General features: G+C 36.9%; 1 protein-coding gene across 2 annotated transcripts in view; it reads right to left on the reverse strand.

The window, feature by feature from the left end:
* The window catches only part of ARHGAP42 (Rho GTPase activating protein 42), a 144948-nt gene that overhangs the window by 43790 nt on the left and 73434 nt on the right, over window positions 1-27724 (reverse strand). Inside the window, exons 4-6 of one of the 2 annotated variants that reach the window (XM_071555239.1) lie at window positions 26136-26207; window positions 8244-8345; window positions 3754-3864 (exon numbers count right to left, since the gene is read on the reverse strand). In XM_071555239.1, the coding sequence (XP_071411340.1) occupies window positions 3754-3864; window positions 8244-8345; window positions 26136-26207 (285 nt within the window). The remainder of the gene's footprint in view (window positions 1-3753; window positions 3865-8243; window positions 8346-26135; window positions 26208-27724) is intronic. The other variant, XM_071555245.1, reaches the window with a different exon arrangement.

A 27724-nucleotide genomic window follows, 5' to 3' on the forward strand; every position in this document is an offset into this window, starting at 1 on the left:
ATATAGTAATAACGTAGAAAATTTAAGAAAGTGGAAATCAAGTCCCATGTCCACTGTGAAGTCTCACGCAAATGCATGCAATTAATTACAGTTACAGTTTTTTGGTTTGCCGCTCCTTTTTTCTTATCTTTAAATAAACATTTAATGGACCACCCCTCAGATTTCAGATACTTTACTGCTTACGAACTCTGTGCCATGATCTCTGCAGTACAAGGAAGTCCTGGCATCACCATAGGACAAAGCAGAGCTCTAGGAAGGTGTTTGACATTTTTCAACAACCATAACATCCTAAGAAAATGGTGTTGGTTTGGACTAGCAAGGGAGATTGGTGTAATTTCCTTTGCTTTTTTGTTTAACTTGATGTAAAGGAAATTTAACACTAATTTGTCCTTCAGGAAAAGTTTAAATTCATGATCTTTTTGAAAACCTGAGTAGTTTTACTCCTCGGAAAAAAAAAATCAAGATCTAGGAGGATCACGATTAGGAATATGTTAGTCACTCACACAGTACACATTAGTGATCCCTGCAATCAAGATGAACAAAACAGAGAAACCCAGGGCACCAGAAGCAGCTGCAAAAGTCTACTGTAAATATTATCACAGAATCATAGAATCGATTGGGTTGGAAAAGACCTCCGAGATCATCAAGTCCAACCCTTGGTCCAACTCCAGTCCATTTACTAGATCATGGTACTCAGTGCCGTGTCCAATCTCAGTTTAAAAACCACCACCTCTCTAGGCAGGCCATTCCAATGCCTGATTACTCTCTCTGGAAAGAATTTTTTTCTGATCTCCAACTTAAATTTCCCCTGGCAGAGCTTGAGCCTGTGCCCCCTTGTCCTATTGCTGAGTGCCTGGGAGAAGAGAACAGCCCCCACCTGGATAGAACTTCCCTTCAGGTAGTTATAGACAGTGATGAGGTCACCTCTGAGCCTCCTCTTCTCCAGGCTAAACAACCCCAGCTCCCTCAGCCTCTCCCCATAGGACTTCACCAGCCTTGTTGCTCTTCTCTGGATCCGCTCCAGCACCTCAATATCTTTCCTGAACTGAGGGGCCCAGAACTGAACTCAATACTCAAGGTGTGGCCTCACCAACGCAGAGTACAGGGGAAGGATCACTTCCCTGGTCCTGCTGGCCACGCTATTTTTGATACAGGACAGGATCCCATTGGCCTTCTTGGCCACCTGGGCACACTGTTGGCTCATGTTGACCGTCCTGTCAATTAGTACCCCCAGGTCCTTTTCTGCCTGGCTGCTCTCCAGCCACTCTGTGCCCAGCCTGTAGCGCTGCATGGGGTTGTTGTGGCCAAAGTGCATGACCCAGCACTTTGCCTTATGACCCGGCACTTGGTCTTATAATCCTCTATTTCATGTCTGAGTCATTAGCATTTTGTACTTTAATCTTTCCCTACTCTCCTCCAGGAAAGAACATATTCCACCCTTACCAACTTCCACTGTCCTAGCTCTAACCTACCTGTCAATTGTAGTGAGGTTCTCCCAGTCTGGTTCTCAGATCATCCCTATCTTTTGGCGTAAAAAATGTGAAGGTTTTGAAAGGAGGCCCAGCAGATTATTCGCTTTCCAAGTTCCATTCCCATGCCACAAACTTATCCTTCTTTCACATGGACATCCCAGTTTCCTCCTTCACTGCACTAACAGACTTACTTTGTTAAACTCTTCTTCAAAGAGTCTATCAGCAACATGTCAGACCAAGAATTATATGGACGTGTGACACTGTGCTATTAAATCAGAGACATGAGAGCACATGCGCTAGAATGCCCCATAACCATCAGAGATCCTGAGAAGAAACATCTATATAGACACACACCACTAGGCATCTTCTACTATCTGAACATCCATAGAGAACACAGAGGAAAATTAATACGACAATTCTTTTGATATGTGATTTTAAAGTGTTAGGCTTTGTCCTTTTCTAGACCTTGCATCCAGGAACACATGATCATACTTCCAACATCACGTACATAAACATGCATTTTTACAAAGCCTATTTTGAAGTCTTGGGGGTTTTTTTGGTGTTTTTTGGGGTTTGATTTAGTTGGGGTTTATCTCACGGTATTGCTGATTTACATTATAATTTACTTGGCATATTTTGCCTTAGGGGATTTAGTAAATGCTTTTATTCCAGCACGCCGTATGCAACGGAATATAAACAAAAAAATCGAGAATTTTGAAGGTTAAAAATTTTGTAACTGATGTTATAATTTAAGCTTCATTTATATTCAGATTTATAAGACATAAATTCACATCCAGAGTCAAAAGACACTGCCTGCAAGGGCTACCCTTACTCAGTCACCAGAGTATTTCCCGTACCGTCCTCTGGAACATCAAGTAATGACCCATATGCAACAAAGAGTATATTGGGCTGAAATGCTTACTGAACTGAGACAGGATGAAACTGATCCACTTAAAAGTAAATTCTACCTATTATAGCTATGTCCAATTGCACAATATTTTCCAGTGAACAAGGTCTTTTTAATACTGAAAGTTTCTACTACATTAAAGGAGCATAAAGTCTTCTATACTGGGGTCAGAGCCAGGTCAAGATTGCTAGATTTTTCCAGGATGTGAGAGTTTTGCAGGAGACAGAGAAACACACTCTGGATTAATCTGTGACAGGTAGAAAAATGTTCTTATTTAGGAATCCAAGCAAAGTTTTAGTCTCTAAGATTTGGCAGCTGTATGCTGTAAAGATAGAATTTCCTTAAGTACTGCTTGCTGAATCCAGGTTCATTAGTTTGCATCAATGTCAAACATTCATTATAGAATACATTCTCATCTCATGGAAAGAAGGTATCTGAGAAGCTTTTCTTGGTGACACTGGGTGTTAGAGATGCAATTCAACCTTTTTCACAGTCAAGAGTGCTGCTTCAGTAGTTACAAGGAAGCTGGAAAATGGTGTGGAGAGAGAGAAATCCTACTTGCCATGTTTCTCTTTCACAACTGATGCCCCACTATGCTCCTTTGGCTTAATGGGAAGGGGAAGATGACATTGGAAGTTGTCTGTGAAGGGCTACAGGTAATTACTAAATAAGGCAACTGGTAAGCTAGCTCTGTATGACGTGAACAGTAGTAATACTAGTAATATGTCACAGAAATACACTAGCACATCATACATATCATACTGCTTTTGGTACTGACTGACTCAAAAGATAGTTTGGGGCCAAGGAGGACAGAAACACAGTCCAGAAGAAAATCCCAGACATAAATATGGACTTTGAAACACAACTTTATCTTACCATTTAATGAGGTGTCAACATATGCTTTCTTTTATATGCAAAGTAAACCAAGGACAAATGGTTCCACCAATGGAAAAATAAACTTAGCTATCCTACAGAAAAACTGATTTTTCACTGTATTTCATGTGTAATCCAGAAGAATGTATATGTAGACTGGGTACGTGAAATATTTAAATTAAAAAGCTGGCTCAAAATTTAAGCCATTAAAACACAGTACTAGTTAACATCCATTATGTGTTGCATAGACACAACATTACCTGTTGTCCCATTAAAATGTTATACACACTTCAAGTCATCAGACATTTCACTTCACAGTAGATATGAAACTCCTACATAATCCCTTAATAAACATGGAAAGTGCCCTAGTCAAGATCTTAATGTCCGTCTATATACAAACCTGCATTCACAACTTAAAAAGAGAGCAAAAAATCAGTAACTTAAATTAAAATTTCAGCTATAAATACAGGCATTCTAAAGAAAATAAAACATGAAACTTACAGGTTCTACAAATTCGAATTTCTTTTTCTCTTGTACTTCCTGAATTTTAAAAACATATTCTAATGATGCTTCATAAAAATTCTGATGTTCTCTGTCAATCTGTGTATCTGCCTAAAAGACAAAATGAAATAGAGACAACATTAATTTAGTCTCACGATGAAAGATTAAATATTCACCAAATAGATTTTCTGCAAGATTACAAGTTTCAGGGGGATTCAGTTTTATTTTTGAAAATTAGAATACTCAAAACAGCTAAATGAAAGTTTAAGAAGATGACATTACATATTTTAGCCTAATGTCTTTCCCCTCTTTTTTTTTTTCTTTCCTCTTCTTTTTCACACTAGTTTTTAGGAAAGTCTGGAGTGGAAGAAAGGTGGCAGCAGGTACTTGATATTTGCAAGTTTAGAAAAAGAAATAGAAGTGAGTAGCACAGGAATCAAGGAGAGACAAAAAGAAAATTATTTCTATTGAAATGTTTCCGAATCACATGCACTGAAATCATATCTATTTCTCAGCTTTAAATACCTTCCCAAGAACATTTTTCTTTCTTAAATAGGCTGTCTTTAACATTGATATCTTGCAAGTTATTGTATGAGTCACATGCTCATGGAATGTAAACATATTTAAGTCCTTAACCTCATAAATCAAATATATTCCACGTTTTAATTATCAAGAGACAGAACTACAAAACAATTTTGTCAGAATTGCCTGACTAATACCACTCAACATGGAGATCCAATACCAGAACAGTGTCTTCTGCCTACATAGCTGAGGAATTAACTCTTATCAGCTGATAAAGAGTAATAGGCTTTTATCCTCAATTTTAAAAGCCACAGAGAAGGAACTAACAGACAAGAAGTGCAGCATGTAGATTATGCTTAATGAAGAGATGCAGATTCCATTTTAATTCATCCTTCTTCATAACAAATCATTTTCTCAAGCAAAACCCTTTTGGGCTGCATTAGTTAAGTTTTGGTCTTTGGTCAAAATTTTATCGGGGATCCAGAACATGAGTAAGAGCACCTTACCTGTTTTTGATGTATGCTAACTAAAATAATAGAAAGAACTGTAGTTCAATTCTGGCACTAAAAATAACAAATGTGGGAAAATTGGAAAAGCTTGACATTGTCTTCCCTCGGCAATAAACATTAAACCCGCGAACACATCATAAAAGTGGTTTAGTACTTTTAACAGTATAAAAGCAAAAAGTCACTGTTTTCCTTCAGGCAGGACTTGGTCATTAATAGCACCATATATAATTAAGATTGCTTGTTTAGTCAAGGACATGCTTCTACTGTGATTTGGCCACACAGACTCTTAACAATATCGATCCACCTCCCCACCCCAGTGCTCTAACGCTACTTCAACACAGAGGCCTCAATGAAATATTTCAAGTGATTCTGTACCAGCATTTCCTTCCCATGTCTATAAAGAAAACCCAAACAAACTAATATTATGAAAAAGAAATCAAGCACTCAAAAAATTCCAATAATGAACTGCTCTACCTCAAATTAACTCTGCCATTTGCCATTCATATAGTGTGTTTGGCTACTGTTTTCTCTGATACTGTGTTAATAGTTTTATTTCACTAAAAAATACATCACAAAGAAATTGCTACATAGCTGAACAGAAGCAGTTGTCACCACTCTGGGACATGATCCAAGAATCCCTTGCTCATAAAAGTGCCATCAATAAACATTTGAGACAAATCTCAGCTTTTCGATTTAGTTCTAAGTAAATAATAAAATTTAGTTTTAGAAACCATCTCATTCATGCTTTGACTCAAAAAAGTATCTAAACACCTAATTAAATCCATCTCTATTCTGAATAGCATTTAAGCAGGCTGTAGTTGTAACGATACAACAACTAAGTGCCATCTTAAATATGGTTGGGTTCCTAAATTAAGACCACAATAGCTAACAGTGAACAGGGTCTGTATGAGAATTTCACAAATATCACAATCACAGAATATGCTGAGTGGGTAAGGACCCATAAGGATCATCAGGTCCAACTTGTAGCCCTGCACAGGTGCAATATACATTCTGTAGAAGCTTATGAACTTGTGTGAACACAAAGGATTCAGATTTGCAAGAATCACTTTGAAAGAGATTTTAAAGTTTCAAAAGCTGAAATGATTTTCACGTGGTTTTTTTGTGACTTCAAGTTGCATGTAAAAAATGAAGAGATTTGGTGGATATGATTCTTAGTCTCTTATGTGTATTATATCTAGTTACAGTGAGTAATATTTTCCTTGACGTAGGCTATTTCTACCAGAACTTGACATAACTTGGAGACTGATTTGGAACAGATTTAAGAAAATTAAATTAGAAGTTTATTAACTTTCTCACATCACTCCATTTTGCCCATTTTCTGCTCCACCATGGGCTTCCATAGGCAGTGAAAAGATGCTACTCTGAAGTTTCTTTTGGAAGCTAAAGGAAGAAAGTCTAGTCATCTGAATCTTGCAGACTCTTGAAATGCCCAATACATTGCAATTAGGTGAATGTATGCAAACTGCTCTCTATGGAATATGTTTGGAACATCAAACTTCAGATGCCAACATGCTCTCAACTGCACTTAAATGAGATACTGAAAAGAGCCCAATGGAGTATAAGAACTGCTCCTTGCATATCCCAGTACTCCTTAATTCACTTAATATGAGGAGGTATCAAGAAACCTCATCAATTCAAGGAAATAGACGGTAAAAAAAAAAAAGTATTTTTTCCATATGATTGTAGCAGTCAAAAAGTAGTATTCCCATCTCACTAAAGACATAGCATGACATTGGCTTGAGGCATGGACTTCCCATCACCTGCTCTGAGCACCAAAGCCCCAGCTGCAAGCACCACTTGGTTCTTTGGTCACGCCCTGGTTCTGCTGTGGGATCCTTCAACAAACTCCATCCTGGACATCTGTGCTACAAAAGGGACTCACTGAAACCACTCTGGATGAGAGTAAACACTTATCACTCAGATTTCAGGCCAGGAACTGGTGCTTGGCCTCCTTTTATTGACAACACAGAAAAAGGCCAAAAGTTTCTGGTTAATATGTTTGGTACTGACTTGCAATTGTACCTTCTGCTTATGGTGAGTCTATGTTGCTGATTCAGCACATTTAGAGCCGCAGAAAACTGGGGAAGCCAGAAATGACAAGTTATGCCCTTGATTCTTTATGAGGGAGACATCCAGAAAAGCAGAAACTCTTAGCCTCAGTTACAGGACTTTAAATCCAGATATGTCACTTAAGGACACAGTGGAAAAAATTATTCCGGGTTTTCCATTAGTTTACATACGTGAGCCAAATCCACGTTATTCTACCATAGTTTATTAGATTCACAGTTGTTACTTTTCAGTTGCTGCTTTTACATATCTCAAGAGTAAAATATTTTATTTATTTTATTTATATTCTAGAGTAAACTGGTGCTTAAGTTCACTTTTCCAGATTTTGGTAAGAAACATTTTTTCAGCTGGAGGTTAGTCTCTAACAGAACTGCTTCTCCATCAATACACAAGATATGTAGGAAAAATGAAAGCTCTGACATACAAGTTGAACAATTAAACAATCCTACATAATTAATGTCTTATCTGGACTGATTACAGCAATTCAGGTGTATGAACATTATTACAGATTCTGAATTGCTAAGGCTTATTTAATTTGAATTATAATGTTATTGGTAAGCATGCAAAAAAAATCCTACAACCTGTGATTGATAGTCACATCTCTGGTGAAAATTCCATCTGCAAACTAATTCTCATGATTTAAGAGCCACTATTGACAAGACTAATCCCATCAAAATAATTTTTAACTACTTTTGGCACAAATCCCTATATGTCATTGATATCATATTACAGGGTTTACTGTCATTTGCTTCAAAGACAAATCCAAATTGTTTCTACCAACATACTGAAAAGCCCTGGAATCCTCCTGTTAAACTATAAGTCTTCATGGTTTGTGTTTTTTAACAGAAAGGAATCAGTCATAGAGACTTTTCCAAGGTGAAGTTTTGGACACAATTTCAGGGCATGATGCTGCAATCTCAGAATAAGATGACAAAGAAGGAAAAAGAAAAAAATGTGTATCATTAAAGTGATCTCAGTTCAGTCTTCCATATTAAATTTATGTGAAACAGAAGCATAATTTCATTGACTAATATACTAAATAGCAAAAAAAAAAATTGACTTTCAAATATTCCATATTTAGCTTATAAAACATACACTTCTATAGCAGTAATATAATTCCACTGTTGCAAAAAATAAACACTAGTTGTACTTGAAATGCACAAAGTTGCACAAGTAGAATATTGCTTTGTTAAAATATTTAACAAATATTTGGGTTGTATTAATCCCAGGGAAGAATTTATAGTCACAAGCAAGACTACAAGATATCATGATTTAGCATTAACAAAATACAGCATGTCTTAAAGAGAACCAGTTTGTTATCATGATTTCTATGCAAATGTGAAACTGGGTAAGATTGTGTTCAGTGCTTACATCTTGCAAATGAGATTCTTTCTTCTTAGCTGATAAACTTAAGTGCTTCTCTAAGATGGAATAGTATTTCTCACTTTCCTTGTCAAACTTCTTCTTCCCATCCTGAAAAACAAAACATTGCCAAGTAAAGTATTTGACTAAATATTCCAGCTAGCATAAAAGAAATAGCAGATGCCAAAATAAGCCCAGGTTATAAAACCGCTTTTGTTGATTACAATCTTTTTAGGGTTTAATTCAGAATTGGACCTGAAGATACTAGGGGAACTGCTTCAATTATTAAAAGCAATATTAAGCAGGATTTTTCCCATAAATAACAAACCCATACAACAGACGTGGACGGTTTCCCATAAAAAATATAAATGAGGTTTAATGTAGGTGGTATCATTCTAGGCCAACATTTAATGCAAAATAATCTTCCTCGAGTTTTAAAGTGTAACTAATTGCTACACTGTCTTTGTTGAAAAAACAACCACTATGGAAGAGGTAGGTGAGTGTAAAAATGTGATTATAATATAGGCCTATCCTTTGCATTTAAAACTAATATGCTTATTTTCCACCCACAGTCTTAAAGATGATGGAAAAGCATATGTGTGGTTGCAAAAGGAAATGGGTCCAAAAGTCTGTTTCAAATAATACTCTGATGTGTCTGAATATTTAAGCTTGTCTCATTTAAAAGAGTTATCCTGCCTTTTTCCTTTCCCGGTCCTCTTAAAAGTTTTTCCCATCACATGCAACCAAGCTTCACATTTCCACCATAAGAATATTTTAACACATGATAATACAAAAGAAGGCCACTACTTTGAGCCAATTAAGAAATAACTTATTTTCTGTTATTGAATTCAGAATTCGTACTTCAAAAGTTTTAAATCTGCTATTCTGAAATTTAAATCTGAAATTTAAGAAAAAGCTTTCTCAAAAGCTTTTCCATTTTTCAAGAAGTGCCAAATTTCAAGAAATAAGAGAATGAATCAAAGTCAATATCCCCTCAGAGTATCATTAATGGCATAAATAAAACTTTTAATTATAAAATTATATATTCTCTAATTAACAGCAACTCTTTGCTAATTGACTTGAATAATCTTATGTAAGTCCTAATGATTAACAAGCTAAATATTTTGAAAAAGCAAAATACCTCTCAAGACAAACAATCCTACTTACACATGTGCAAAAACTATTAATGGTAGAAAAACTAATTACTGGACATTATGCAGTAACATCAGGTCAACTTAAGAACTGTACTGATTCTTTTCCTGACCCTTTCTCCCCAGAAATTGTTATCTACAAAACCAAATAACTAGCTTGCATTGTAGCACCACCCTGTTTTTCTTTGTCATATCATGGGAAAGTCAGGTCAGTAAGAGAACTAAGAAGTAGGAGGAAGAATTTAATGACATGAATTAGAACTTATCAACCAGCTGTAATAACAAACCACTTACTGATTAGCTCCAGTGATTAAATCTAATGGTAATTATAATAGATTACAAAACACATCATATACTTTCAATCTTACAAAAAGTTCAAATATATTCCGTATGAAAAATATCAACAATTTCATGTTTTCATTACTTCTTTTGGTACGAAAAATATACAAAATTTAATGTTCTCACTACTTCATAACAGAGATATCTCCAAAAGACACCATAAGGAAAAGAAGGCATTTGACCCCCAAAAATATTAAATAACAATACAGAAAAATTCCCAATGCCTTCTGGATTTAATTACAGATAGGCAGATATGAGGATACAAAGGTAAAAAGGAAAATTAAAATACTGTATTTTGTTTAGGAAGTGAAAAAAACCTATAAGAATTATATTCCAAAATCTTTCCCAAACACATTCTTGGAACAAAGCAAGGCAGAAGGCAAGAGTTGCCAAATGACTGATAAGTCAAGATATCAACTTCTGTGGGACTGAAATTACAGGTCAGTTCCATAGCGGCAGTTTCATTGGGGAATTTACCAGGTCTTTATGAGGAAGGAAGATCAATCTTAGTATCTCAACATCACCTGTGGTCACAAACAGAAATTCAAGGCAGTTGATCACACACTACAATGTACCTTTTGAATAAAAGGTGCAGTTAGTTACATACTGCCTTATCTTCTGAGATGATGTTAAATGCTGGACTAGAAATACGAAACAGAGTATTTTAAATTCCATCAACAGAGGTGGCAAAGTCACCATTTTGAGGAAATTTTCATGTCAACATAAACCTGATGCAATGAAAAATGCAAAAAACTTTATAGGGTTTTTTTCCCCCATGTCACTGAAAGTTGGGAGGGGAGTCTGCTTGATCACAGTATTTAAGCCTTTGGTCACAAGCTACTGGAGTTCAGTGGTGATATCCTGTCCATTAGACCACATACCTCAGCAGGTAACATGACACAGCCTTTGACAATAAGGTCTGGGTGTAGATACACACAGAACATTTGGGCTTGATTTTGTGCTTGCCTTGCTGCCTCAGAGGCAAGATCAAAGGAAGGAGCCAGGGAGCCATGGGCAAAGCTCCCGCAGGATTACCTGTTTCCTGCCCAGCCAGGTCAGAACCAGTTCCTTCCCTAACAGATTTATGATATGAACAGTAGGTATTCCTCTTGCCTTGTGAACTATTTGTCTCAGAATCAAGTTGATAAATAGGTAATGGATGATCCAAAGTCTGATCAGTCACTTGAGCTCACCTTGCCATTAACATAACCTTTACTAACAAGGAGCTGGAAAAGAGTCTGAAGTCTAAGCTACTCGGTGAGAGACAAAGAGAGAAGTGTGAAAACGGGGCTTGGCCATCTGAGTACCTACATGCAGCATGTCAAATGCATGTTTAGTGCCAAGACAGGCCCATTGGCACATCTAATGTGGCTCCTAATGCACCAAATCCAGCTGGTTGTATTTTCTATCATCTACAGCAAAAGCTGTGAATTATGTATCAAGTATCTACTTTCTTTATATGCAAAAAGAAAAACACAAAAAGTAAATGATCACATCTAAACAGGTACAACTACCCCAAGAACAAGAATAAAACAAGCTCAAATAAGCCAACTGTGGTTTTAAGGTATCTTGTATCTCATGTGAAGCTTCATGAAGATCTCCATGTTATCATCCCTGAGGTGACACAAAATCTGAAGGCCTCCTGGTCTTCTGGCATCATCCTCCAACACTGAACCTCAAACTGTCACATCTGCCCAACCAGCTTTTATATCAGTTAAGTTAAAGAGAAAACTACTAATTGGAGCTTCCTTGTGACTAGGACAAACTCCAACTCAAGCACAATGTTTCCAGGGACAGCACATCTCATCAACTTCTTCTTCTTTTCCACATTTTAACACAGCAATAATTTCTTCCTTCAAAAGTAGGAACAGACGAGTAAGGAGAACAAACAGAAGTAAACTGCGAATAACAATCCCTTGGCAGTTTTGACTGCATGAGTGTCCTTACCCAGTGTTATTTCTGGGAATAAGGTTGCAGTGCCAGAAGGACAATGTATCTGACATTACTCTGATTACTCAGCCATGTTTCTAGGAAAAGTACAAAAAATACTGGCCCCAACAGGTGACGAGTTCCCTTTGCTTGGAAGGTCCTTTGCTGTGCCAGTAAAACCACATATTTGAATATATTGAAGTCTCTAAAATCTGTTTACTTCATAAAACCTAACAAAAAAAGATACACTCAGAAGCAGGTGATTCATTTCTGGATGAGAAGAAACACTTTATGCCAAAATAACTAACCTCAAACTCAGTCAGTGACTCACAGTACACAGATGCATCCTAAGTGGAGTCACAGACTCAGCCCATTCCAGCTTTAACCTGTTCTTCTGCAACCCTCAAAACACTTACAGCTGCTGCCCAACTGAATAATCTGAATCCTGGTCCCAGCAATCAGTGCCCACAGAGAAACCTGCTTTTCCACATGCCAGGAGGTTTTCAAAGAAAGTTTCCATGCAAAACTATCTCCTCAAAGCTTAGGAGACAAATGATTGCTCTTGCCTGGATTTCACAGTGGATCAAATCCCAAGGATAAGGGATGTGGTTGGATAAGAAAACTCATGCTGTACTGTTACCAGAGCAGACTGCACCAGCCATGACACAAAACATTAAGTACATGGCCATTAGCAAGATGCTAATTTCTGACCCTGCACTATGTCTCTTATTCCCTTCAGACTCCAGCTTTCTTTCATCCTCGCACATCTTTCCTGCAAGTAAACTTGATCCTTTCTCTTTGCCCTGAAAACATATCAATAACTTTTTTCAAAATATTAGCTAGAACATATGACTAAAACCCCAATAAACCAAAACTCAAAAAATCCATGTGAGAGAATTAGGAGAGTAAAATAAAAAAAAAATATCTAAACAGAAAAAAGAAAAATTATATAATACTAATCCTTGGCATGTTTTGCACTGATGTTTAAATCATCAACACCTTTTTTCTAGACCGCCCTGCATCTAAACATTGTTAATGTCTCTCCATGGTTTTTTAACCATTCTTAGGTGCATCAAGCCTTAAGTCAGTTAAAAAGTATTTACAGTTTTAAATGCTTCAAATTTCTAACAACCTCATTAGGAAAGCCCTAAACCACACACTCAGCTTCTACCATGTAATGGAGTCTTAACAACTTCCAGTACCCTCTTGAGACACTCAAGCCATGTAATACCAGATTCAGATTTCATTTGTGGTTTTATTATCTTTCCTCAGATATCCTATATAGATTTATTTCAAAACTGATTAGGCAATCTCCAAAAAAAGAAAATCAGAAATAGATTTTGCTCAAGATACTACTGAGTATAGACATGCTTGTTAATAGTTTAACGCAGAAGATGTTCTTCTAACGCTCTGGTGTTACAGGTATCTATGACTGTGAAAAGATCAGATATTGATTATGGAAAAGATTATTAAAAAGGTGACTCAATTGAGTCAGATAACATTTTTTCCTGTTCACAAAGATTTTGATTCCATGCTGTAACTAATCATATACATGCCATGAATCACTGGCAGGATTCCTACAAATTTTACCCACAAGCTGTATTTTTGGATGTAAAGCAGAAATAGTTGTTATATTTTGAAGCTGACTTTTCCACTGGGAACATTAAAAAAAATCTACCACTATTTTGTGTGCAGTATCTAATGTCAAAATTGTTACATGTATCTTCAGATTTATTACATAAATTATTCCTCTTTGGTTTTTTGCCATCCTTGTTTATTTCCATTTTTTTTTCTAGTTGCAATGAATTTTGGTGCTTTACTTAACTATTAGTCTATCTTAACTACATCTTACATCTGTTCCTAAAGAAATTTTTTAGCTCTCTGTTTGTCCTGGAATTCTAACAAGGTAAGCCTTAAAAAAACCCCAAACCAAACAAAACATCATCAATAACAGTATCCTCATGAAAGCATAAAATAGACATGTTTTGTAAGAGGTGATTTTAAAGGGATCAAGAAAGGAAATGAAAATAGGAATCATTACAAAGAAACTATTTGGAGAAAAATGTCAGTGAGACTACTTTAACTAGAAAACAAGTGAACATTGTGAAACATAATTGTGATAATTTCTTTTTTCCCCTCACCCAAAATTAGTACATATTTTTCTCACCCATTTGAGCTGAGGTGCAGAAACTGTACAAACTTGGCACAGAAATGCAATATTTAGACTAAAATACAGATCATGTCAGATACATTTGTCAGCTGAAGAACCTGAAGGCAATGGTGAACTCCACGAAGATCAATAAAGCCACAACTCTTTTCTTTCTCTTTGACAACAACTGCAAAAATGTCGATATAACAGACTGGAGATGGCTCACTGCTGGAATGTAAGACTTCAAATATATTTTTAAAGCCACCCTTTTCATTACTTTCCAAACAAAACTCCATATTGTATTTCTACAACGCTATTGTAGATTTTTGTTTGGAGTTGTAAGTTTAGGGACTATCTCTTACTAAGTAGCAGGACAAAGAAAACTAGAACTGTAGACTAGAACATAAGCTAAACTCAGTCTTGGAAAGACTGATTTGAGCTCAGATCCTATGGATTTCTTGGAAAATGTGAGATCTCAGAGTCTCACAGCTTCTCTTCTGAGGAGAAAAGAAATAAATTCACTTTCCATTTTACTTTGCCTGAGGTTTTGTTGAGGCAGTTGGTGGGTTGGTGGGTTTTGATTGGTTTTTAATAAAACTGAAATTATCATACCCATCTGAGAGCATAGACTGCATTTTGATAGATGTCTGGATGGTAGGAATTTTTTTTTTGGTAGAAATTTGGATCTGTTATGTGAATGCTCCAGTTTCAAGGTAAGGCCAAAAGATTTTCCAGAAGGAAAAGAAAAAAAGGGATGTAAAACTCCTTCCCTCCTCCTCTTTATCCCAAAAAGAATTTAATGTATCATGAGGCTATAGGGTTTTCCCAAATCCATGAGAAAGCTAGAAGGTTGAAGGGCATGGTTTATGAATTGTTAGCAAATAATATGAAGTGGAACAAATTTATATCATAGTTCATACAGAAATTATTGTTAATCAATATAAAATAGGGTTAATATAGTAATAAATTATGTCTTTTGTTCCTCATAACTGCTAGTGAAAACACTTCCAAACTGAAGCTGAATGCATCATGTAGAAAATTACATGTCCAAACAACTATAAATCCTAAAATCAATTCTTTACTAAAAAAGAACAACCATATGCAAACCATGATTAGCCAGAAAAGAATATGGTGTAAGACAAAAATGATTATAATAAAAAGAACATATTGTAACTATGAAGCATAACAAGGCAATAAATGTGGAATATGAGTGTTTAGCAGCATTAAAACTATGAAGACAGATATTAAAACTGGCAGTTTAAAAAATAACCTCAATTAAAATCAGGTAAGGAATACATAAAATTGAAATATATTTTCAACAGCTCAAAACTAATTTAAGTTTAGATGGAGTTCACATCTGTGTAAAATACTGAATAACCTTGGAAGAGATAATTTACCTTTAGGTTCATAAACTTTTGAAGAAAATTTTCTTTTCCCTCTGTATTGCCTTTAGAGATCCAAATATCAGATACTATCAAAAGTGTATCCTGGAAGAGGAGAATCCTACAGCCATTTCCTAATAGTTCCCTATGCAATTCCATCAGCTGTTTTCAAATTACTATTAAATGAACAAATGTGCTTGTAGGATGTTGTTTGTTTCTATCCAAATATAACTCTTGAAATGGAAAAAAATATTAGTAGTTCCCAGCACTGCTGCGAGATGACATTTAAACCTGCCAGGACTGGCAGGTTGCAAAGCAGGACACATCAGACTCCCTGTTGTTCAGCTGCAGAGCTATCTCAAAGTTTATTTGGCATTTGCTGATTCCAGGAGTAGCTGCTAGATGTCTGGGAATCTGCTAACTCCCTGCCCAAACAGCAGGACTGGTAAGTCTACACACGTAATCTAGTTTTATTGCTTTACTGTCTACTAAATATGAAGTATTTTTGCTGGAATAGCTCACTTAGGATATTATCATGTTACTGCATAAATAATATGAAAAAGCTCCCTAGAAAGCACAAACTGAATTTTTAAACTCTTCTCTGAAGCAGGTTTAGGATAGATTTCTGAAGTTCAAAAGGGTTTTTCCTAACAGGAAGGGGGTCTTCTGTTCCTGTATGAAAGATTGTGACTTTAAATGATTTTGAAAGGAAAGTTACCCATGCTTTTTTAGGAATTCAGAAAGAAGCTGTATTAGCTCTGTATACTTAATTTAAAAAATCTTGTGGAATAAACTGCTCATGTCATAAGCACTGCAGATACTTGACAGAAATCAATATAGCCACAGAAGCTGAGCAGAAAGTAAATGACAATGGAAAATACGTCTCAATCCTAAGTCATCAGCCACATGAAAGAAGGAAAGAAGTCAAGTGAGATTTGGGCATGCTGTTCCTCAAAAATAAAAGTCAATCAGCAATAACACATATTATGATTTAAGAATATTCAAAATGCTGAAGTCACTGAGCCAACAGCAATATCCATGAAAACTTGTTAACAGTAATGCTTATAAAATCAGACCAGAGGGGACACCTCTCTATCAGCAGAAAGTAGCTGTACTTTTCCCCCACTATCTAGTTTCAGTATGAGCTTACAGAGCTTCTTAAAGGTCATTCAAAAAATAAAAACCAATGTCTTCTAATGTTTATGCTTCATTTCCATACACACCAAATTCTTGTTCAGTTCAGATGACAATGTGGGGCAAACAGAAAGAAAAGCAGATTATAGGAAAAGACAAACTTAACACCATTGCACAGGTTTGGTAGGTTGTATCTGACTCTTAGTTGCAGCTGTGTTCCCCCACCATGGACTGCCAGAAAGAGAGAGGCAGGTTTAGAATTGATCATACTGAAGCAGACTGGTCCTATTCACAGGGAACAGACAGCTCCAGTTTTTGCCTCATGTTCTATGCCAGCACTTAGACTAAGTAGGGATAAAGCTCTCAGTTTCACTCGTATTTAGACATCTATAAGTTGGCCTATCGAGTTCTGCAGTCATCCCAACTTGTTATCCAACTGCACCAACAGTGAAAAATGGCTTATTTTCCTTGAGACTCTAGTTCTCATACTAAGGACAGAGAAGATAGGATTGGCTCTACAGTTACTAACACACAAGTGCACAGAAATGCCAATGACAGAGCATTCAGCTACATGGCTGTATGCACAGTGCAGGGCTGCTACAGGCACAAGTGCCTTAGTGTGACCTTTGCACTTGACTGTAAGGCTCACTTTCATTCTAACACTCAGGGCCGCGAACTTCTTAACTAGAAAAAGAGCATCCAATTTTTAAAACTGTGTGACACGACTCAACAATTTCTCTCTGTCTCCACCACTGTCCTTTTCCTGCCACCGCTGCTTCTCTCTGTCTCTTCCTCTATCCCCCTCCCTAAGTGGCCACTACCCATTCATTCCCTGAGCAGCTGCCCTTGTTGGCATCCCACACCAAACATTGCTGCTCTCCTTGTCCATGTTCCTCCCATCTGCACCGGCTTTCTTTCCTTTCCATGGAAGGAAACTCTGCTGTTCCAGGTTCTCCACACCTTCTTTCCTATGCTAGATTCCTCCTCAAATGAAATGTATTTCAAGAATGTTACTACACACCAGTAAACTAAAATGTCCATGAAGAGGCCACTTCATCTGCACAGTTAACAACATCTTTGCTTTGTGTACTTTAAGATAAAGCAAAAAAGCTTCAAAGAGCATGTCATTCAAATAAAGCAATTCCAACAGACTAGCTTATAACTTCACAAGCTCACTGCTCTATTTTAAAAGCTAAAGATAAAAATATCTCTTTCTTAACTAGTAATTTCTCTTTTAAACACTCTTTGGGAATCTTCTGTCTATGCCAACCAATCAACCAACATCACTGATTTCTGTGTGCCCAGCAGCATGTTCAGCACAGCTCATGATCCCATGGCACCTCCCACGTCATCACCACACGATCACAATGTTGACCTGAGGAAGAACTTGAGGCGTGCTATGAGAAATTTTTTAGATTAATAACATAACTGGAAGCTGTGCTGTTTACAGATACTAAAAAAAAAAGCAGGAAACAGGCTGGGGGCAATGTCAGAAGTGATTTTGTTTTGCTTTAAAGCATCTATTTTCAGAGTCCGTTTTACAATACTGATAAAGGAACACAAAATATCACTTTGGGGTGAAAAGTGATGCCTCCCCAGTGGCATTATTAAGCTCCACTAGTGCTCTCATTTTGCGTCTTAGGGGAGGTTAATCTTCTCATCAAGACAATGATTTGAGACCATCTCTTCTTGGCAAACGCCACAGGAACAAATGGTTCTGTAGTAGCTATTATAAACCAACAGATCCTGAAATAACAAAGCTGGTTCATTTGGAGGAAATATGGAAATCTTACTGCTCCCATACCTACACCAAGGCACTATAAAGTTTCAAGTAAGGATGCCCAATTTTTGTTACAGTACAGAAGTGATACTTCCCAGATACCATCACCCACTACGCTTTGGAATACAACTGTTTCATACTTTGCCTTCCCAAAAGCAAATTGCTACAATGGTAACAGAGTGCAAATTGTATATTCCCAGGCCCCTCCAGAACCTGCTGCACAGATGGAACAAGATACTCGATGAGGGGAAACCTATGATAAATACAGTCAAGTGTCCTGATCAAGTGATTTTCTAGGTAGAACGAAAAATACAGCTCCATCACAGGTAGGGAATAAAGACTCATAGGCTCAACAACATCTGAGTAATGTTCAAACTCTAACCACTACTGTTTTTATGCTGTTATCTTAAATATACCACAGAACAAAGGGAAGCAATGGAGATCTTAATTTTCCCCAAAACTTATGAAGAAACCCAACACATAATAGAATAAGATTAACTGCTTAATTTATACCCATGTATAAAGCCTCATGACTCCGGTGTTAAGTGTTCAGTACGGCTGTGGCCCTACACAACATCCACAAGCACAATTCTGAAGTAATCTCTGCAGGGTAAGAGAACGCAGCTGCCTTTGTCAAAATATGGAGAATTTGATTTGATAAAGGATGCTAAAATTCAGGGTGGAGTCTTATTTTGAGCAAGGGGAGGAAGGGCAGGGGATTAGGTGCCTTTGTCTAGATGAAGACAGAGACCTTGTGCAGGGAGCAGAATATTAAACTCTCTGTTTCTTCAAGTCCTGTCACGCTCTGTGCCTGGCCAACCGTCCACTTCCTGTATTTCCTTTATATCCTCCTTGAGATTCTTAAAGTCTCAGCAACAACCTTGAAACTGGTTTTTCAGGCATGGAACATAATCCTCTCCATGCTGTGGCCGGGAGAATGCTGGAAAGGACGTAACAGATGAGAAGAGCTACTGCACCCTATTTGTCAAATCCTCCATGCCTTGAACACTCACTAAGAAGTTTTGTTCCCCTGCAAACTGGAAATAAAGTTTAGAGGTAAATGTCCTTGTTTGTACTTTTAATCACAGCTCAGGAGTTCAGCAGGATTCTAGCAGCTGTGCAGGGTTAGGATGCAACCTTCCTAAATCCTTCCTGTGACACACATTAAAACAGGCTGCAGTAGATTAGCAAGGAAAAAACTCCTAATTTAATTAGAAAACGCACAGGTTTTCTTGCATTTTTATGTTCCTTTGTTGTTTTCCAACAGACAGGCTGATACTTGCTACCTAAGTTTTTTATTTTTTTGTTTTACTAACTGGAGATTTTTAAAAAGTATACAGTTCTTTCTGACAAGAAAAATACACTGCATGCTGTCTTAAGCAATTCCACCAATTAACAAATTTATTCCAAGCTTTAATTTCTAAGTGTTATGGCAGAACAGTAAATTATTTTCCTATTTACTACAGGGGACTAATTTATTTATCCCTAATTTATATCTGTTTTCTTTAGGATGCAAATTGGAATTTTATTAAACTGCAGAAAAAACACAGCTTCAGAAACCTGTTTTAGTCAGTGAGTCATTTAATCATACTAAGTTATAACAGAAAGACTGCATTTAACAGAATTTATTAAAACTGATTATGCACATAACATTAACTGCTTTCCTCACAAACACCTGTGGTTAACAGACTGAACCAACAGTTTTCAATCACTGTGTCCGCAATCTTTTAGTTATGAGCGTTGAGTTTTCACTCTCATTTTTTAAAAGAGTGCATGTGAAAAAATGCTTTTAGGACTCTTCTTTTTTTTTTTTTTGTTCCCTGTTGACTTCCTAAAAGTTATCAACTTTGAAAGAAACAGTAACTAAGCTGAAGTAAACTGTAATAAGAAAATAATTCTGCTGCATTTGCAGAACAACAAGAGCTGTCCCAAGTAGATTAGTCACTTCAAAAACACTCTGGGTTCAGGTGTTCAGCCAATAGCATCTCCCAATTTAATAGTTTGTTTGGCTTTGCACAGGAGAAAGTAAGACTTCTTGAAAAGATGAAGTGTTTGCATGCTGGGCTCTTCACCACTATCTTGAAAGTCACCAAATATTTCACACACCGAAGTGCAAAAGAAGCAATGGTTAATCATACTGTGGCATTACAATTATTTTGTACTCTGTAAAAAATAATTTTAATAGAGATTACCAAATTGACACAGGTATTTAAACTGCTGAATAACTAAGGCAAAATTTGATCTATTTTGAAAGTGCTTTTTATACTACACATTTTTATTAGATGCCAATTACAAAGGGAAAAGCAGACAGCTGAAGCTGGTAAAGCAACAACCTGGCTACTCCAAATTGCAGGATCTGGGTCACTTCACAGAAGACTCCATAAACAGACACTGAAATCCAGAGGGAAACAATACAAATCAAAATGAAGTAACATACATTTTAAACAATATTTAATTTGAAGAAGTTTTCGTATTTTCAACTTAAAACTGAATTTTAAGAGTAATCACTACAAAACCAGTATTTTATTAATAAGCTTAGTCTCCTGATTCTCAGCTCCTACATCTGTCAATACTAGGTTAAATAAGATACCAGATTAGACAACATGTACAGAATTATTTCTCAGACAAAAATGTTCTAGGACTAACACCTGGGAATTAAATATATTTACAAATAAAGTTATAACTCTTTCACAGTTCACAAACTGTAAGTAAATCTGAGGATTTATATAACTAAAAGTAAACCTAAAGAAAATTTGTACTTTTCTATCTAGCCTATAATACCTTAAGAGACTGCCACTTGAGTTATTTATCAGTACAGCAGATTTTTTGGTAAGCAGCTGTCTCATGACCATTGACCAGCCTCAGTTCCTCATGCTCAGTCATTTCACCTTACACTTTCATCCCAATCCTCCAGTCCTAATCCTCTATCTCAGCAACCAACATCAACACCACCAGATTTTCTTTTTACCTGGTCATTACTGAAAATGAAATAACAGACTGAGCTCAAATTGCCCCATAGGATCTTCGTCTTTGACTAGACAGTCTCTCCCATAAACAAAACTCACTGCCCTCTTCCCATTAGCCAGTTCCTCTGACAGATCAAATTTCTCATACTAAGCCGCATGTAAACTAAATTACAATGCCTCACGTAGAGTGCTTTAAAAGCCTTGCTGAAATAGAAACAGATTTGATGCCTTGCATTTCTTTGCCTTCAGAGTAAGTTATCTTATCAGAAAAGACACCAGGTAACTCTGATAGTAACCAGGTTTGAGAAATGGTGCTGCATTTTAACTCAAAGCATTTGGTCATCAATTATCCTAGCCTGGACTCTGCTTCCTTTCCCTGGCCCAATCCCATCACGGTTCAGATTGACATTAAAATATACTAAATCTAGTGGACACAAGTACCAAACCTTGAGTGACAGACACTACTTGTAATGCAACACTTTCTACCATACCTACTAGAGCAAGGTCATCTATTTTTCTCAGCTGAAGGGCAAGGTCATCTATTTTTCTCAGCTGAAGGGCAACAAGTGCTATAATTTGATCAGGTACCAAAGACACTGTTCATGAAATGGGCATTCTGGTATTTCTAACCAATCTCAGATACTTATCTAAAACTCTGCTTTGACAGTTTTCTGACAGACCTTAAAAAATGGGGGGTTTGTTTGTTTTACACTCCTCAATTTCCAGACAATCCAAATCAAACACAGAGAGAACGTGCCAGCTCCCGCATGTGAGGATAGATGTGAGCAAAGATGCAGGAAAATTAATCCCAGCAGGGAATATGGATTTATTTCCCAAGTAGAAAGGAATTCGCAGCTTTGGATAAATGAATGAAATTAAATAATAATAAAAATAATCCTCCTGGCCAAAATAAATTATTTTATGAAACAAACAGATGGAATTGTAAGGACGAAACAAAACAGTACTTTTAAGTCCTAAAACCAAAATTGCTGCTGTTGTCTTTGATCTGATTTAAGTTGCAATAAAGATCAATGAACATTGGAATAAATATTGCTAAATGCTGTACTCAGTGGATAAAAAGAAAGATGAAAGTTTGGCTTTATTGTCCATAATACATCACACACAGTGAGCTCACCAAAGTTACCAGCTGGGGCCTCACAAACCACATTGACCAAATAAGGCAAAAGACTTCGTGCCTGGAATCCTTTCCCAGTTACCTCACCAGGCTTCTGCTCGCCTTTCGACAATAATTGCAGAGGTCATTTTTTTAAACTCAGATGGAGTAAATCAACAGGCTATCCAATGCAAAGCTGGGTTTGTGTAGTCTCTGGAGAGAACTCAGCTTTATTTAAACTGAGTGTGTGCAGAAAGGGAATAACTGAAATATGCGCAATAAAAACAGAAGAGCAAGTAGTATAAATCGAGAAGAGCAAGTGATGGCGATTTGTGTATTGCCCGTTTCATTACAAACATTAATGTTTTATGGTGAATGTTTTGCAAACTTTTTGGGTACCTTCAGGTTTTTAAAGTTCATATGAAGAACTGATCTTTAATGTTATTCGTGTGACATTCCAAAACCACTTGAACTTTGCACTCTGAGTTTATACTGTCCTTGTATTTGAAATATAGCTCTATAACATTAACAGGATATATTTTATCCTCCATATTCTCTTTGATTTCTGTGACCATATATTTGGCTTAAACATGCTATAGTTTTGAAGAAACAATGAAATATTCTCATTCTCTATTAAAACACAATTAGGATTACATAGATTACACAGGGTACGTAGGATAATCCTATGCACTTCATCATGGTAGCAAAAAACTTGTGAAGTTACCGATTATTAAAACAAAATAGCGATCCTTGTAATTTATTTTCTCCTTTTTTGCCCTGCATGTGTGCGTGGAGGAGAGGGGGTGCTGGTGGGATGGGGATTACTTGTTTTTATCTCCAGCTGAATTTCATCTGGTCTTTTAGAAAAGAAAGAAAAAAATCCCTGCAAGTAACATTTTAACATTTAAGCACTCTCTTGCATAATCTTTACCTCAGCAAAATCTGACAGTAGTATGTAATATAATTTCCTATTATGTACATTGGTAGCACAACCATCTAATAGGTTTTATCTTCAAAATTTGGAAACGCGGCTTCACAGGGTACTAAAATCTACAATTGCAAAGTTCAACTGGAATTGAAAATCCAACACCCAAGAGCTGCTTGCACCTCTAACTACCACTGACACGGCCAGTGCTAAAGGCATATATACAATTAACCTCATGCTTCTATACCTAATCTCTTTAAATGTTAGTCCATAAAATATTTTGATGCAAATTAATTGTAAAGTCATAGCTCAAGAAATGTAAAAACAACCAACCTATCAGCATCCTGTGCAGTTTGTACCATTTAACTTCTCTTCAGAGAGGAACACATCACAGAAATGTTTGGGATTTTGGAAGGAAGAGGGGTGACAGAGAAACAGAACCAACTTTGGGGTTGACATGAATACATTTCTCCACACTGTTGTAAGTTATCACTATGGGGAAAAAATGAGCTCACACCTGGTATTTCTGAGCAAAAACTAACAGCTGATACGTGCTCCACACAGCTGATGTGTTTAGAGAAGACCACAAATAAGAAATTACCTTCTCAGTGTTCTGTGAAACTTGCCGCTGAAATCCAAAGAACAAGAAAACATCAAAATTTTTTGGTTGGCTATCAGTACAGATCACCCCAGAGGAGTTCAAAGAGCCAAATCTCTGTGCAAACCTTCATTAACTGCAGATAAATAAGTAGCAAGCTCAATTCATCCCTTATTTATAAGAGTTAATAAATGCTCAAGGGTTGATCCCAGTGAGCAGAAGTGAGGGTAAGCAAGCTGACCATGTTCTCCACTTTACTAACCATGAGTTCCACAAAGCCCAGATTTATACTCTGTTTCATACAGGTCTCATTATTCCTAGATCACATGTTGCTATTTTGTAATTACTAGAAAACCAGTACTGAATGAAATTAATCTCTCACTTCTTTGTGTTGATATCATGTACTTAAAGGTCAACTGTAATTGCTTACACTAACAATAATCAATTCAAAGGTGAATGTTTGTATTGCACTTGGTTTTGAAGGAGATCTGAATCCCCCATTACTGAGTTTGGCAGTTGAACTCCATGTGCAGTACAGGAGAATATGAGTTTATTTGACAATTTATAAAACAGTGAGCTGGGAGAGCTCTCTCTAGGGTATCAATGTGTTAAAGCCAAGTATCCTGAACTGCCCAAACCAAACAGCTCTGCATAATAGTCCCTCAGACACTGGAATAAGAGCTGAGCCAGGCTCCCCTCCCTGAACTCATTCTGTACACTGTTGTGTGACCACAGACAAGTCACAACAACCACTGTAAGATGCGCAAATGCCTGTATTTTATCTGGAAGAGATATGGAAAAGAAACCAGTCATTGTGATACACCAAACAGAGGACTCAACCTGTTCTGTAGTGCCCTACCTTTAATGTTCAGTAGCTGATGACACAAAAAACAAAGGAGTCATCTTCAATTAGATCATTATGTATGTGTTGACATCTACTGAGTGATATTCAAAGGAGACACAAGTGTCTTATAAAGTTCTACAGAGAATCCTGTGAACCACCTGTGTATTGTCTCTCTGATGAACTGAGACAGTCAGTCTGTTGACTGTACAGTGGGTTAAGGCTTTCAAACAAGGTGCTCTGCAGAGAAGAATGATATCCCTTAGACTATAGAAATGTGAAATGAAATGAAATGGTAACACAAAGAACAGAACAACTACCAAAACCTACTGAAAACTAAAAGTAATTTTGTGCTGGGATTAAAATCTGGTTTATGCAGCACAGAAAATAAAACTCCCAGCCCTGCATCTCACAGCAGCATAGGGGTGGGACAAGAGAAGAATGCAGTTGTACACAAAAAAAAAATCAAGTAAGAGGGTAAAGAACATCCCTTTCAGAGAAATCTGACCTCAAGTTCACAGTTAAAATTCTTCACAAACTTCTTAGTTCCTGTGCGGAAGGAGTCGCATCTGTTTGCTACACATTCATAACAGCAGTACAAGAAATATAAACCTTTGGTCTCTCTTTCCAATAGCTCTGTTCTTCCTCTGAGTTTGTTTTGAGTACAGCAGAAGCACAACCTCACCTGCAACATCAGAGAACTTTTTTTTGTACTCATTTAACCTTACAAATGGAAGATTTCCCAGAAATTTTTATGAGTGTTAATATAAGATGCAAAATGCTTCAGAACTACCATATTAATGCAGACAGAAGGAATCATTACCAATCATATCTCCAGCTGACTACTACAGCCTTTATGCATCTCTCAGAGACTGTTATCAGTGCAGTCACTGATAGCCACTTAGGAATCTAGGATCAGACCGAAACAACTCTTCCAGACTAACAGTTCATTCCAACATTTTTCTGCCAATATTATCCGACTTCCTGGGCTGACTACTGTACCCTGATATAGACAACCTACACTGTTTCTCTAACAGAGGTATAACGCTTAACACCAAAAAATTGGCTTGAATTACTAAAGGGAGCATTTCCATAATGGGAAAACCTTTGAAGAATATTAACATGAATATTCTGGCAAAATGGCTATGAATCACTGCACTGCATCAGCCATGTAAAGAGGAAGGGGAAAGCAGACCCAGAAAGTAAGCCCAAAGTACCCTGACTTCTGTCTTTATACAACGGCCACTTGAGGGCCACTGCACTCACAGCAGCTGTTTGAACCCAATTTGTGGTTCTGGGTTAATCCAAGATGCAGCATAATGTAAATGCAGACATCAGATGACGAATATAATGCCAGATGGTAGGAATGTGCAACAGTAGCAAGAGCTGCTCCCTATGCATAAAATCAGTCTTTAAGATCCATTTCTAAATCATCTCCTCCTCTGAAGCAAAGGATTCAGTATAATTTACTAACATATTAACAAGGACTGTATCAAGTCTGTTTGAATACTAAATGCCTGTTTCCAGTCCAGCCTTCAAAACACACTGATAAACTCAATATACATGAAATGAAAAACAACCACAGACACTTACTTTTGCTGCTCCTATTTGCTCTTTACGAAACTTCTCCAGCGGTGCTATTAGCACATCATTAGCATTCTGGATCTGCAAAGTTAAACACAAAGCATATCTTTTTAATATCGTATTTGCAGCAAGTAGAGTCACTGTAACTCTACCAATGTGCAAGACTGAAAAATTCATGCCTGTAACATTCTGGTACGAGCATATGGGTAGAAGGCAAGTAGTTATGTTTTCTTTACACAAAACACACAATACACACATACACTAGTCTATTATGGAACATTTTTATTAATAACTAGAAGCAGTTGTAATGAATGTTTCTCTTCAGTATGGAGAAAGGTTTTCTGCTACTTTAATTCCATTTCTTGCATCTTGTCTAAAACCAGAATAGAAAACTTTCAGGAACATGTTTTGGCAGAACAAAGACAAACATACTAGTACTGACAGCACTGACTAAAAAAGCCTATGTTTACAGGATCTGAAACTTTGACAGCTGAATTTTTTCAGTTACCTCTTTGGATTACATACCTATTTACTGAACAGAGGAGAGTGAGGCAGAGAGCTCTAAAAAGATAAGTGGACAGTTTAAAAAATACTCCAGATTGGGTTCCTTCACTTTTCTAAACTAATTTAAGATGTCCTGCAGCTATTTTTATCCCTTTAACCTAAACCAGAATTCTAAATGAAACACAGTATTCCCCTCACAGCCTCTGTTTATTTAGTGTAAATCCAGTCCTGGGAACCCCTCTCTGAAAACCATTCCCAGCAGCGACCACCCAAAGTAGTCCCTAGCTTTTTGTTCTCTTCACCAGTCAAGTCTTTACCATACTCATCATTTGGGCTTTGGCAGATTTGGAGGTCTGGGCAAAGCTAACATGCACCTAAGCTAAACATGAATGAATACAGCTCCTGTGCTTCTTCCCTAACAATAATTGATAAGCCAGATTGTCAACTGAGCACAAAAACTTTGCAAAAGGCTGTACTAATAAACACAGAGAAGAAACACATTGAAATACAGAAACATTTCCTTTCCTCACAAACCTAACATTACAATTTGAAAGACCACAACTCTTACCAGGGAAAAGTTTCAGGAAAAGTTGAAACTCAGTTTGACACCCTAATGAAACAAAGTCCAAGACAGCAATGGCAAAACTGGAATGCTCAATGATACAGTGACCAAAATGTGCTGTATTTAAAAACAAAATCAGGCAAGATGAAAAGGAGTGTTTTCACTGCATTCAACATCCTCCATCAGTTCCACTGGATCAGACTACAGAACTGCATCTCCAAGTTGACATTTCCCAATAATACAGAGATTTTTAGGCATCATCTAGCAATCTGCCTGGGACTCAACACTTTTTACAAGACAATATCCATGTTCCTAAAGATAATTGCAATCCCAAGGGTCACTAAAGCAGATTAAAGATTATTGGGGTGCAAAACTTCAATGACTTGCTCACAGCCAGGCAGTGTTGCAGTGCATACACCTGGAAGCAGCAGCTTGAAATTTTGGTAAGTTACAGAGCATGTACGTGGCTTTTGGCAGCACACACTGAAATCATAAAGGCTTGCTGGAGTCACTGATACAGAAGTATGGATAC

Source organism: Pithys albifrons, chromosome 1 (genome assembly GCF_047495875.1).
Source record: "Pithys albifrons albifrons isolate INPA30051 chromosome 1, PitAlb_v1, whole genome shotgun sequence".
Lineage (NCBI taxonomy): Eukaryota > Metazoa > Chordata > Aves > Passeriformes > Thamnophilidae > Pithys > Pithys albifrons.